At 39.5% G+C, this 15,199-nt stretch overlaps 1 protein-coding gene across 6 annotated transcripts in view; it reads right to left on the bottom strand.

Moving 5' to 3' along the window:
* The window catches only part of PDE1C (phosphodiesterase 1C), a 319,253-nt gene that overhangs the window by 24,860 nt on the left and 279,194 nt on the right, over positions 1–15,199 (bottom strand). For all 6 annotated transcript variants that reach the window (XM_074881465.1, XM_074881050.1, XM_074881217.1 and 3 more), the window contains 2 exons: positions 14,606–14,890; positions 11,065–11,139 (listed from right to left, as the gene is read on the bottom strand). In XM_074881465.1, the coding sequence (XP_074737566.1) occupies positions 11,065–11,139; positions 14,606–14,890 (360 nt within the window). The remainder of the gene's footprint in view (positions 1–11,064; positions 11,140–14,605; positions 14,891–15,199) is intronic.

Genomic DNA, 15,199 nt, shown 5'->3' with positions numbered 1-15,199 from the left:
AGCGCTTGGTACACAAGAAGACTTGAAGTAGTTCACTTGGCATATATTGGATTTCATTATCTGAGACAGCCTCGTCTGAATGCACATCTCAGTCCTTCAGTGTCACTGACGAGTTTATACTGTTTGCCAAGGTTGAGTACTGGCCTTCCCCTTGATCGCTAATGCAAATACCAGTGACTTCTACAGCTCTTCACGTGATACCAGCACCCACTGTGAGGAGGTTATTAAGTCCATTTCTGCTATTAGCTTGCACTTTATACTAAGGCATTTTAACTTGTGCTTGCTGGACTATGAATGTATATATTTAGTACGTTACTATACAGTCTGACGTGCTGAAGTGAAAACACACTGTGGTTCGTCTTTTCCTTCACACAGAATTACTCAGTGTACGACTGTATCCGTACACCAGGGAAGCTGGCTGTCAGTTTTGCACAATCAGTGATTAATCTCACACATTTGCCTTTCTTTGTGTGATAAACCAAATCCTTCGGAGTCCAAGGCCTTACAAGAACTACCTATTTTAGCAGTTGGCATTTATTACGCCTGTCTAATGCAAACTTTCACAATCTGTTACCCAGTTGGAGAACAGGAATAGAGCCCCAGAGGCATTTAGACTGAGGTGAGAGTTTAGACTAACTCAAAAACTCCACTTTTACTATAACAACTCATGATTCTCACCGAGCGTAAGTTGCAGGCGTGATGCTGTTTGTACCATCTGGAAATGGAGAGCTGACCTCCCTGATTCTGAAGGTGGCCAGCTCTGCTGCTCCAGCCAAACGCCTGCCCTTCCCCTCCATCCCTTCCTCCTCAGCTGCCGAAAGCCCAGTGCTGCCTGGAGAGGGCTCAGGACACATCCCCACCGCCTCCAGTGCTGGGCCAGGCTGTCAGGACAAGACTGAGCCCTGTGGTTTTTAAACAGCACTTAAAAGAAAACTCTGCTTTTTTCTCTCTTAAAAAAAAAGAATGCTGAACGCAGACTGCAGGACAGGTGATGTGGAATAAGGATTTCACGGGCAGGGTTTTTTCACAAACTACTTAACTTGCTTGGCAGTCCCTGTCTATGAAAGTGTTTGTGAGGTTACTGCATGGTCCCTGTTTCCTCTGCTCAAACACACATTCCTTCAGCATTATAACCATACTTAATTATGAAGGAACCACAAGATGACACCACAATTATCTAGGATTACACACTCAGATTTTCTTTCTAAGCAGCCTGTGGTAACCTTGCAGTTCACTTGTGAAAATGTAGTGCTTAGCATGAACAAATCTCATCTTCTCAGCATGCTGCATGAGCACTTCTACAGGATGGGAGAACCCCACCACACCACCAAATAATGCTGCCCTTGAGGTACTACCACAAGATATTAGAGTTTGAATACACAGAAAAAGCAAAAGAAGAGAGCCTCAGTTAACCATACTCATTCAGTACATCCCTTATTGATCTCCCTATGGTGATGCCTTTTCATGCTTTTATGATGTAACATCATAAAGATATCAACTAAAAAACCAGCGTACAATTATATTAAAATGAACATTTTTGTATTTTGTATATTTTATTCTTGAAAATTTAGGGGGGAAAAGTGAATTCTACAGGTTTTCTACTGTCTATTAAAATCATTCTCTTGTCACATCCCAATAACCATGTGTGTAACACAGACTGTCAGTGTCATGTACTAACATAAACCACAGATACCAAAAGGGTTGCACTTGAAGGGAAGTTGCATACACAAAGTTTACACATGCTATGACTCTTCAGCCCGAAAAGAGAGAGTTGCAGGGAGAACGGGTTGATGGTTGGACTGGATGATCTTCAAGGTCTTTTCCAACCTAGACAATTCTGTGATTCTGTGAATCTAATAAAAAGTAAATGAAATTATGAGCGGCGCTACGAATGTGAATAGGGGACAATTACTCACTGTATCTGACAGTCCAAGAAGGGGGTTATCAAATGAAATTATCAAGCAGTAAATTTGAAACCAATAAAAAGATGTGATTTTTCACATAATGCCCAAGTAAATTTTGAATTGTATTGCCTCAGTGCCCAGTACACAAAAGAGTACCAGAGCTCTAAAGATAATTAGACAAATAATGGAAGAAAAATCTATCAGAGGCTAGCCAAGTCAGAGATTTGACCTCTGTCTTAGCTCTCTGGAAGACAGAAAGGTGTAGGGGGGAGGCATTGCTCTGCTTTTGTTCTTTGTTCATTAAGATCTCTGTTATGAAGTGTTGTCAGGTAGGTGATGGAGAGCTAAAGGGACTTTTAGTCTGACCCAGCATGGTTGTTCAAGTGGTCCTAGAAAAACTGACGTGGTGTTTGAAAGTAGCGTCTACCCTCACTTATTAAAAGCCTAGGCTTTTCAGGATAACACTATTCTAAACTCTGCTCTCCCCCAGCACCCTGCTCCATCCAGGCACTGGGTGAAATGACAACACAAATGACAAATTGTTGTATGGCAATTGATACCATAAAACCATCACTACTGATGCAGTGCACAATGAGGGGAGATAATAGTCTGAGTAAATGTGTCTCAGATAACCCATAATCTAAAAGGTAGTTATCCTTCCTACTACAAATGATGGAAGTATTTGCAGCTGGTGGGGCAGATCGCCAAATCTGCCACTTTTAATTCCTTTTGTGGACTCACTCAGCATCTTGCAGGAGTGACCCCTTAATTCTGTAAATTTATTCCCAAAAGCCTGGGTATTTCTTGTCTCCCCTGAGTGCTAAAGTATGCTCAGTTGTAACCTGTCCCCATCTCAAAAGCTCTGCTAAAGCTACTCCTAGTGCTCAGATTAAAATGAAGATGTCAAAAATCTCAGTGCTCAGTTCTCAGCACTGGATGATCCTGTCTCCTATTGAAGCTATTTGAAAACCTTTTCAAAGAAAATTAAGACAATGAAGAAATAAATTCTGCATATTTCTGCTATTCTCTTGCTTCTGTTGCACCAGAGATGAATAAGGCCTAAGAAACAAAGTCCAGAAGATCAGTGAAATAAAGAAGAAATATGCGTTATAAGTTAATTCATATCCATTTTCTGTCTTTTTAATGGATGAGAAATTTTAGAGTGATTATTTTTTCCAAAGAAAACAGAATGTTACTCAAAGGTACCTGTGTCCTGTTTAAAGCAAGGGAAAACAAGAATAAATGCTGTTGGGAAAAAGTTTTGAATACTTGTTTTAACTGAATTTAAATACCATCATTCTAATTTAGCAGACGACCCAAGTGCTTAACATTCATTTTGCTAGGAGGAGAAATGACATTAGCATAGAAGGTATTCTGATTTTTGAGCTTTGGCACATAATTACTCCTAAATCATTCATGACGTCAAACGATTTCTAGTCCTGTTCACACTGATGTTGAGTTTTATGTTTGCTTGACAGCTTGTATTACACTTGACCTGAGATCACATCAGTGATGGAAGAGATTAGCTTTGCTTTAATATATGTTGCTTGCTTACCAGCACATAATGGAAATATATAACAGCAGAGGAAAACACAATGAATACATTGGCAAAAGTTTGGTTACACCAAATAATGTTTGAGTTTCCTGAGTAAAGCATGTATGAAAGAAATTAGACACTTATTATGCAAAGTGACCTACAGACATAAGTGAGAAAGCTTATTCTATATTTGCTAATCAAACAAAATTCAAAGCTCTGAACATGTTTGGGGTAAAAGCTAGATCATGGCTTTCATAAAGAGCTGTTCCGTCGTGGATGGAAACGAAAACCCCGGTGCTTTTCAAGGCACAAAAGGGATGAGCTGCCATAGGCAGAAGGATAATCGAAGCCAACAAAGTTTTCAGCCAAAGATATGAATCAGAATTTTGTAATTAGCACTGGGCAAATAATTGTTTCTTTGACTGACTAAACTGAAAAATTAGGATAATGCTTAGCTCTGGTCAGACACAAGTAATTGCTTTCTTTCTCTCACGGCAAAAATGATTGTTGGGGAGGAGTTTTTTTTTGGTGGGAGGGGGGCGATGTGAAAAGTGAAAGATCAAACTGAGCTTTTCATCCTACTCAAACAAAACTTTTATTTTTGTCATTTACTTAAAGCTGGCTAAAAATGTGAATCATCTCTCCAAAGCAGAAATTCTCATTTGTTTTTTTTTCAGTGCCTCTTCAGTTTTTGACAATCACTTGTTTTGAATTCGACTTAAATTCCTAAATACTTTAGTCTGATTCAAAATAGCACTTTTCAACTAATACCACTTGCTAGTTTTCTCCTTCTACATTTATTATTGTCTCCAAGCCTCAGGTTTTGACATTAAGAATAGCAAAGCAGTGGTTTAGAAGCAGAGAAAAGAATGAATTGTCTAGCAATGGATCGATTAATGGTTATAAGTAGTAAAGATTACTATTAGAGTATGAGTTTCAGAAAACTAACCTGTAAATTGACCTCTCTTCTTTTTCCAGCTTCTGTGGACCGAATGGTAATGAACTGCAGACTGGGCAGCCCAAGGGGACTGATGTCCCTTTGCCTCTGCCCCCAGGGAGAGACCAAGCAGCAGGTCCAGCAGACAAAGCAAAGGGCATGAAGGTACCCACCAAGCACCCAGCTGGCAGTTTGTACAGTGCAATGCTTACATTTGGATTCCCATACAGTTGACCGTTAGATTTCTTCCTTCTTAAAGCTTCTACTTAAACTACCTTGTCAGAGTCCCTATCTGATAAGATACCTATTGCTGGTACACTCAAATTGGAAGCTAGTTGTTCCATGGGGAAGGGATAAGATGAAAGCTAAAGGTGACCAAACTCTTTGGAGGAGCCTTTTCATATTCTTCCTCCCCTTCAGTCATCCCCTTCGGACATGATCTTGTTTCTCCTTCAGGTCTAAGTGTTGCATGGGGAAAAAGAAGCCCGATTGCCACTGGATTGAACATAAATTCATGGAGCTGGAGAGCAAGGAGGACGCTACTCTTGCTGAAGCAGAGAATTTCTATACATCAGTGCACAGGCAAATTATCCTAAATGGGATAAGAAGAACTGTAACAGAAGCAAGGTCACAGCTCCACTCCCTGACTGGTGCAATAAAATGCCTGATGGTGCAAAATGAAGGAGGAATTTCCACAATCTACTGTGTAAATTACACATTCCTCCATGCCTCTAGGACCATGGATGTGACCCCCCAGGAGCAACACAGCCATATGCTATCTCTGAGCAGAACTATATTGAAAGGACCAAAGGTAACCTCAAAAAATGTTCCCCATAAATTTAACTACTCAAAAACCCACTTAAGTACCTACAAAGATTTTTTTTTTTCACCATGCATCTGAAACGAATTTTTCAAATATTCACTTAAATCTGAAATCAAGCCAAATGCTATTCCCAATTTTTAAACTTCTCACATATATCTGCGACTTCACATAAAGTAGAGGCAAAAAGCAATGAAGCATCCTGAGGACTTTCTAACTACCTGGCACAGCCTGAACGACGGAAAGCAGACTAAAAAGGGATACATGGAAGTCTCAAAGGAAAACCAGGTGCTTTCTGTAAGATTTACACACACTCACAAAACTGACAAGTTACAAAATTGTCTGCGTAATTATACAAGGTACCTTTCTACATATTCCCCATATTCTCATCGAGCATGCATGCCATGGTGATGCAATGTTCCCGAGGCCAGGATGCTAACAATGTATTTTGCATTTAGCTTCACAGATCACATCACATCATGTTCATCTTCTATTTGATATTAAAACTACATAAAACCTTCTTCAGAGTACATTCCTCTATGCAAATTCTAGCTTGCCTCAAGTGCTGCTTGCTAAATTAGACACACTCATTTTTTTCAAAAGAGCACAAAAAGGATTTTTAAAAGCACAGAAGCTTTTCCCCCGCCTCCAGTTATCCTATATTGCACTACTATGGAGCAATTGTTCAGCAGAGATAAATTATGGTGAAATATGTCTTTCTGGATAGCAAAATGCCTTCATGCTTTCAAGCAAGCTTTTCCAGAAGGTATCACTACAATGCTTTCCGATTTCTAAATTGGGGCAATAACCTCTAATGTAATTCAAATAACAGACCATAAAAAGAAGTAAGAAAATGAAGGAAATTGTCTTTGGAAGTAGTCTTAGACTATTGTAATTCCAATTTGCCACTGCTGCTGGATTCTGACATACAATATCAAGAACACTATGAGGCAACAAGAAGGAATCCCATGTGTTTGTCTTACAAACTGAAATGGGCTTTTTGCTTCCGACAATAATGGAGAAATCAGCCTCTCTTTTGGAATAGAAACAGAAATGGCACCATTGTTTATATGACCTGAAATTTACCTTTTTACATTTCTCAAGAAGATATAGACAGATGCTGTTCATTTATATGCTTGAGTAACTTCTTTTAAAACAACATTGGCATTATGCAGATTACATGATCATGGTTTTGTCAGAAGTCTACTTAGTGTTCATTGCTATGCAGTGGTCAGATGCTGTTCATTTATATGCTTGAGTAACTTCTTTTAAAACAACATTGGCATTATGCAGATTACATGATCATGGTTTTGTCAGAAGTCTACTTAGTGTTCATTGCTATGCAGTGGTCTCGGGTAGATTGACACACATGAAAACTGTATCTGCAGGAGGCTGCAAAGAGATAATTCTTAAATGGTTGAACAGCTTCGCAAAAAGCTGCATTCTCCTTAAATGAAGCTGGGAAGAATCTTGTTAATTCAAGTCTGTCTGGGATAATTGTGGAGCCATCATCATGGCTCCTTCACACCACCATGTTCTTATACTAAAGGCATTCTCAGATAACAACATTCTGTGCCAGCTACTCTGCCACTTGACTTTTGGGGACAACTGGGTCAGAAAGAAATGAAGCCCCTGTACTTTACCTTTATAATCAGAGAATTTTCCACTTGCTGATCAAGGAATTGTTGTCAAGAAAATTAAGACCAAAAGGCAGCTTTACATGTTGGCATGGGCAATGTATAGAACTTAATATAGGAAAGGCTTTTAACTACTGTTAAGCAACAGTATAGCTTAAAATCAAACTAAAGCAAGAAAAAATCTCAACTTCTGGTAAGCCTGTTATGAACTCTTCATAGAGTTTGTATATTTAAAAGACTATATATCGTACGATATTATATCATATTAACTCTATTATATTAACTATATTCTATTCCATTCTGTTGCACTACATAAAGGAAATGTATTATTGAAACCGCGACTGTCAAAACGCAGGGTTAAGATTTGACCACGAGGGGGAAGCATTGCTCATCACACATACCCAGGGCACTTAGGCTTTCTCTGTATGTACTAGCTGTTCAAGATAAAAATAACCTGTATATTTCTGTGCTATAACCTGCAAACGTGCATGTTACCACTAGAATAATAAGTTCCCAGGACAAACACAAAACAAGAACCTTTTAATTGTCTGTAATTGCTAGCTGAAAAAGAATATGTGAATAAACAGTGTTTTGGTCTCCAGAATGAAGAGTTGCACTGAAAACTTTTTATTAACATCACAGAATCTTTTCCCAGTGGGAAAAAAATGAGGAGGTGGTAGAGATAACCTGTGAAAGTGGTAATCATAGAATCATAGAATAGTTTGGCTTGGAAGGGTCCTTTAAAGGTCATTTAGTCCAACCCCCCTGCGATGAGCAGGGACATCTTTCCAGGGATGGGGCATTTACAGCATCTCTAGGCAACCTGTTCCAGTGTTTCACCACCCTCACTGTAAAAAATTTCTTCCTTATATCTAGTCTGAAATGGGAAAGAATAATTTTCTCCTTCGTTGTCAGTTTTGTGAGCAGAAAAAAATTGCAAAAAAGAAAGTTTGTGAAAGTGGATAAAAATTATTTCCATGTGACTGCTTACAATTTTCCACTCAAAGCATTGAAAAGCAACTATTTCACATGGGAAAACGAGGTTGTCCAAAATGGTTTAATAATGTTCTATCCCACAGGAAACATTTGATGAACTACTTGTGCTGATGATGTCTGATAGGGCTGTGTCTTTATGTGGGAAATGGCAGCCCACATCTCTTCTTGGAACTGAAAAAAAGGGCAGTATTGAGCAACAAGCTGTATCTCCCAGAGAAAAAAGCCAATAATATGAAGATTAGATTAACATGAGAAGGAGACTAGCCTGTGTTCAAGAGACTTGCATAGGATTTTGAAGTAGTTAAGACTGAAATCTAAGGCATGACTGAAGCTTATGTAGCCATCCTCAAGCTAGCTTTAAAGCAGTTGGCTTTGATATGGATTGACTCAGCCGCATGAAGCTCTGGCTAGATGCAGACGCAGTTCCTCGCTGTCTCAGGGAGCCTGATCCCTGTTTCTGGAGGCATGCTCACTTAACTATTTTTAGGTAGCTTCAAGGTAACTCTGACACAGAAGCTACATTTCACACCTATGACTACAGTGTAGACATGTAGCTTCAATGTCTTCATGTCCACATGGGATAGTTATTCTGTGTGTCCCTGGCCACTTGGTTCCCCATGTAGGACAAATGTATTAGAAACATTTAGTCATGTATGTATTCCTATAACAAGATATTACAATGACTTCCTTTGTATATGTTCAAAAAGCAACTTGGACATGGATCCTGCAAAAATTTATGCAACATACCCTCCACAGCTTTCTTCTCCGGGTGCAGGACGCCTGCGCAGTAGGACAGGGTAGCAGACTGACCTCAGTTGAGTGCAGGGCTCTAGCTGATGCTAATGGGTGGTGGTGAGAAAGCTGAAGCCCTCATGGTAAATCTACACAAATGGGCACTTGTTTAATACAAATACACCTCAGCTACATACTGAACAGCTGCTGTAAAACCCAAGCACCCTTGACCCTGCAAAAAGTCCAGGCTGAGTTTCACCCACCAGCAAACTACATGTAGTGAGTGCGTTATAACTGTAACCTCAATCTTTTCAACTCCCCCACCTAATCTTTTTTCCCACTGGCACGTGAGAAAGCATACGTTCGGGTAAACATTTCCGTAGTCTGAAAACAGCTATGTATTATCCAGAGATAACGTTCCTTTCTCCACATCCCTCACATGGCTGGTAAGGAGATTTGCTCTGGACTGAGTAATGGACAGAGCAGGTTGTGCAGGATTTGTCAAAACAGAAGTGCCACCCTAGTGCTTTCCTTTCTAAGGCGCATCATTCACAATTTTTCTCCTGATTTCTATACATGAGATCATTATAATCTGTTTCTACAGCACCTGAATGAAAAACATTCAGCCTACAAATCATCCTTGCGTGGTTACAGTTGCTTATTCACTGTCATCGACTGGTCCCATGGTACTGATCTTTCCCCTAAGGAGATGAGCAGAACATTTTCTTACAGGAGAACAAATAGACAGTAAATAACATACCACACAAAGACTAGCAACTTGCAAGGAACCAAATTCACACTCTCGATCTTCAGGTCAGCAGAAAACATTCCATTCTTGGTCCTCCCAACTAAATAGATGCCCCTAATCTTTCCGAGACCTTGAGAGTGCAGGCCTTTAAATGCACCCTGGTCCTCAAAGCCTAGGGACTCCTGGGCCTACTCTCTTGGCTGGGCTGATGCTAAATCAGCTAAAAGGTTGATGTTCTCCTAAAGAAGCCCCATTGTTTCTGCATCCACCTGGTCCTGCCAGGACTGCAGCCTTCCAGCACAGCTGCCACTCAGCCATCACCCACCGCAGTGGGGAGAGTAGCCATTCTGCCCATTAATTTTTCTGGTGCCTTGATAGTTACACAGAGCACTGTGCATATTCATGAGCATCTGAAGAGTCACACGTTATTTGAGTATTTGTGTTTAGTTTCTGCATGACCGCAGAAAGAGTTGTGAATGGTACTTGTTTAAGACTGTTTTCCTGACAGACACTTAACTCAAGTGTGTAAATAATACGACCTCTTAACAAAATAATTGAATTTTTCTAAACAATTGTTGCTAAGAGGCCTCTTTTAAAAAAGTGCATATTTATGTGTCTGAAATTAATACGTGCTTCTAGACGAATTTTTCTACGTTTTTAGTTGAGCTGTCACATTTTCTTCTTATTTATCACTTTTCTAGAGCAATAGGAATTGTAAGTAATTTTTAAAAGGAAGCAATAAAAGAAAACACACTATCATTCTAAACTGCAGTACTTCCAATGAGGTTGTCTTTCTCGACCATCAAAACAAAGTACTGTGTTATTTACATTTAGGAATAACTGTGTTTCAGTGGATTTCACAGACACATACACAAAGAAAAATGCTAGTTCTAACATTTGTTTCCATTTCTTTTGCTACCTAATACTTTAGCAATTGCTTTTGGAGCCACACGGGTTCAGATACTATCTCAGATCCCTGTGGTACGCAGCTGAGGAGGTGCAAAAGAGAAAACATGCCACAGACCTTACAGCTGTTTTTCCACATTGCTGAGGCTACTAAAACGTCTGTGGACCTCTCCACTAGGTTCAGATTCATTTGAAATTATTCCCAGATGCCCAAGAAAATGTCCTATGTCTTGGGATTGCCTCAGTTCAACACTGTTTCAGAAACATCCCTTTTCTATAGCATCCTTAACAGGACCTCTGTGCAGATGTGCTCACTCCTGCTTGCTTCCCACACTTGTGGTTCAACAGCACTTGGCAAATTCCCCCTCAGACAATTAACTCCAGAAAGCTTTGTGTCTGTATTGGCATAGTGTAACATGCCATTATGAAAAACGGGGACACCTTGTGCAGGTTTTTTCTTAGCTCTGTTTTTCAGCATCTCCCATGCAGCCTGTCCTAACAGAGAGCAGAATACGGCCCAAATAAAGTCAGAAGGATAGAACCTCACAAATCTGCATTTCCTATTAAGCAACTCTAATAATCCAGGATTTTTCTTGCAGGCACTGCACAAAAATTGATGGATAAGCCTTACCAACAGAACAACTAAGTGGTGCTAGGCATTACGTGAAAAGGATCATTTTCCCTCAAAATGCCCCAATGGCTTTTTTCGAGTCTAATGACTGTTTCTGTTAAGTCTGTTTCTGGTTACCGTACAATTTTTTGGTTTTAGAATAAACTGCAGATGTTTAGGAAACAATAGATTGCATATAAAAATGGGTGACAAAATGTTATAAAATGTTGTCCTTACCATCTGTTTTCTTTGATTCATCCCCCACACTGGACTGATCTTTTTTGTCCAACTTATTGTCTTCCTTTAATTCAACTAGAAAGAAGCAATAAGAAACACTATAAGCATTTTAATGCAGACAGCAGTTTATTAATGCCTGTAACTCAAATTGCAACATCCAAAGGAGATGTTCCTTAGGAGACAAGGTCTGAATTCACAAGGAACTGGATTAACGCATTTTGAAAGAATAAAGCACCAGACAAAATTTATCCCACTCTTACAGAAAATCAAGCTTTACAGTCTACTTTAAAATATCTTCTAATTGCAAACACCTTTTTAAGTGCACATGCAAACTCATACTCCCTCTGTATGTAGGACATTAGAAACGTAAGCACAACCTTCATTTCAAAATCAGGACTCTGAAACGTTTACGCTTTTAAAGGAGTAAGACCCTGCAAGTCTTCATCATAAGTCCCTGCATTAGCAAACTCCCTTAGATATCCCAAACAGTCCTACATGATTTTGTCTTACTTTCTCTTACCAGTTTCTTTATCCACAGATTCATTTGGGTTGGTCCTTTGGTGACGGTATCAGGGAACAAACAATCATCCTAGCATTGATCACTGGCTTTAGAGTCTCTGTAGCAAACCAGGAAAGCGAGGCCTTTGGCAGAGCAATGGTTGATGCAGAATGAAAATGGCAACTTGAGCTGGGGTGTATTTTATGAAGTCAGGAAGGTTAACCAGAGTCATTCTCATTTTCTGTCCTCTACTAGTCATACAGCAGAGCACATCAGATCTTCCCAGATCATCCCTTCATTAAATGAGAATGCCAAATGCAAGACCAAATGAAAAATAACTTAAAGGGAGAGCTCTAGCAGAACAGGACTCTTTTGGCTGCAATGTCCAAACAGCAGCAAAGAAGGTGTCCTTCCTTCAGATGTCCAGAGAAGCAACAGCAGCCTGCCCAGATGGCAACAGGCAGCTTGTCCTTTCCTCCCAGAGGAGTAGCAGTGAATTTGTGATCCACACCTCAATACAAAAAAGCTGTAAAAGTCTCACTTCAGAATTTCATTAATGTGAGGTATGTTACAGGGCTGTATTGAAGTGACGCTTATTCCATTTGTGTTACTGTTTTTGTTACTATAACTACTTCCCAGCGTTTGGATCAAGATTATAGGTATTATGTGTTAAAGAGGATATGATCTGCCTTCAAAATTGTCATGGTAAGTGGATATTTATTTTTGGAACAGCTCAAAAAAAGAGAAATTGTAGAGAAGCAAGGTCTCTCTCTACCCCATTGTGCCCTAACCACCGGAATATTTGTTATTCTTGGATGACAGAGGATTGATCTCTCTTTCCAGTTAAGCTTCATCATAGTATAAAAGAGGAATGGTTTTCAAATCTTAAAATATTTAACAAGATGGAAAAAACATGTCCTGTTCAGTTCTCATTCAGAGCCAAAACTTTTCATGTTTTTCTTCCTAAGCTTACTGTGTGGGTGAGAAAAAAAATGAAAGCAAGATGATACAGAACAAGCAGCAACCTCCTCAGCTATCACACTGCCACTGACTTGGGCTCCTTGAACAGAGGTGTATGAGAAGCTCCAAGCAGGATTGAGGTGTCTGCTTGATGAAGGCATCCTCTAAATGAAGGACACTGTCTTCAGGAAATGAAATTAAAATGTATCTAGCAAAGCGCAGAAGTCTTCTCACATTTCCTCCACCATCATATATGGCTGATGGTAATGATGAGCTAATAATGCTTTATTTGACCATTGCATAAAGAAGTTGCTTGACCCTAAGTATGTGCAGGAAAGGATGATGAACATCCCCACATGTGTTATTTCACAGTTTGATCTCTCTGAGAAAGCACACGGGCAGCGAGTGACTGAGAGAGACTTTAAACTCACCTGACAACACAATTTCTGAACTTTCACTGAATATAATTTATTACGAATAGGGGACTTTTGAGTATTGTAATATCTACCCTGCCATAATGCCAGCAGCAGAGCAGAATGATGATCATAATGATCTTTTTGAAAGGGATTACAAAGGCAGAGAAATAATAAGGCAAATACTTTACTATGAGATATTAACATATAGGCATAAAGGAAGCTGTGGTGAACCCAGAAATATGAATGTTAAGATTTCATCAGTCTCCAAAGTCTCTGCAGTGATTGTATCTCATAAAGGCCTTTTCCCATAAATTAAGGAGCAGGATTTCTTTTCCTGAGGAAGACACTAATTTTCAGAAATCATTATAACTCCTTTCAAAGCATTTTTGACACCTGCAGCAGAGAGACATTGTAGAAACAGGTACTGTCAAAATCACTAGAGCACACTTAACCCCTGTATTGTTAGAAGCATGTAAAACAAAGGATTTCAGAAGAAAAGTCTGATGCAGTCTAACTGGGATTTCATATGTCCCCAACTTTTTTGTCTCCTTGGGGGGCCCATTCCTATTCACCTGTGTAACACTGTCTGAAGACAAATCCCATATGTAACAGAGCATGACAGCTCTGATCCTCATAGTTCTTCCAATCTAAAAAAAACCTAAAGATGAAGGGATCACTGGGGAAGGCCAGCAGCCAAGTGAAATACATGAGAATCGTATCAGGACTGTTTTAAACAGAATTTCTGCCTCTGCTGCCATCTAAACTCATTGCCTGAGCTTGGGACTTTCAAAGCCTGTACGCTCACTCAGGCTTTTTCTAGGAGGATGCTTCCAAGTCTGAGTTTTTTGCTGCTTTTGGACTGGCTGATACTAGCCAGGTTTGTGACAAGTCACATGTGGCTGTACTGCCGTTTTTTGATAACAGCTGCAGGGATCAGGAGCTGGGGAAGGAAGGACAGCGAAATGGCCAAGAGACAACTGATCTGTTCTCATGGGTCTAATAATTTTAAAAAAATGTTTAATGCAATTTTCAAACATTTTTTTCCACCTTTTTTGGGTGCAAAATGTGATTATTATTTTAACTCAGTTCTATAACAAGTTAGAACAGTGGAATAAAATTTCTGTCAAAAAAAAATCTTCAAAAAATGGCTCATGACTGCCCTAATAAAAAACCTGAGCAAAGGAAGCATAAATAAAATAACTCTTAAAAACAGAGAGGGAAAAAATCCTCTGTCCCCAAACATATTTATATCTGAGACTCAGTTCAAAGATACCTTTAACTGGCCTTAAAAAGATTTTATAAGCCAACTTTGGCTTCTCCTGTCAGTTGCCCAAGCAATGAAGCTGTTTATTGAACCACAAATAGTTGATTCAGCTTTTCAGCCTGTTTATCATAACAGGCCACTTCATTTCCATGAGAAAAGTAATTTTTCCCTCTCTTCCAAAAATGCCCAAGCAGGTACACTGAACCCCATCACCTACAGAAGAACACTACTTGAGAGTTAATTTACAGTTTCTGATTCCCATGCGCAGGTGACTACGTCAATGACCAGGAAGAGGCTCTGGGCCCAGGACACCCTTTTTCAGGACATCAGGCTCCCCCATCACTGAGATGAAATATTGGTTTTAGGGCTGGATTTATGTTTCAGTGGAAGGAGAGAACTCACCATACTGGACATGCTGTTTCTCTTCTCCCACTGCATGATGAGAGTCTGTTTCCTTATCTGTCCTAGGTGCATTTTTCCCTTGAGAGGCTTCGTGTTTGTTCACCCCAGTTTGCCGAGTCCCATTTACATGATTCTTACTGGAATCTGCGCTTTTGTTTTCCCCAGTGTTTGGCTCTTTGCTGTTCTCTGTCTTTGCTTCTGTGGCATCTTCAGCTGGCTTCTTCTCATCCTTTTCATCTGTTCCCTGATGAGCATTTTCCTCTGCTTCTTTCTTAGCTTTTTCTTCTGCATCCTCAGCAAAGAGAGAAGCAAAACAAGGAATCACGATTATCAGTCAATTTGACAAGAATGATACAACTCGCGCAACTAAATCTACTTCAGCTTTTTACACACAAACAGCATTTACTTAGGTAAATGTAGGATTTGACTTGACAAAGGAAAAAGAGCACAAGAGAACATTTAAGAAAGTATTCTGAAAAAAACATCCCACGTTGGCCTAAATGTATATTATGTGCATATCCTTTTTTACCATATAAGGTTCACCTTTGAAAATGAAGTTCCTCAAAATTCTTGAAAGGCAAATTAAAAAGAGAT

The sequence above is a fragment of the Strix uralensis genome, chromosome 1 (assembly GCF_047716275.1).
Source record: "Strix uralensis isolate ZFMK-TIS-50842 chromosome 1, bStrUra1, whole genome shotgun sequence".
In the NCBI taxonomy this organism is placed as follows: domain Eukaryota; kingdom Metazoa; phylum Chordata; class Aves; order Strigiformes; family Strigidae; genus Strix; species Strix uralensis.
The sequence above is the reverse complement of the archived record's forward strand: the minus strand, read 5'-3'. Positions and strand labels throughout refer to the sequence as shown.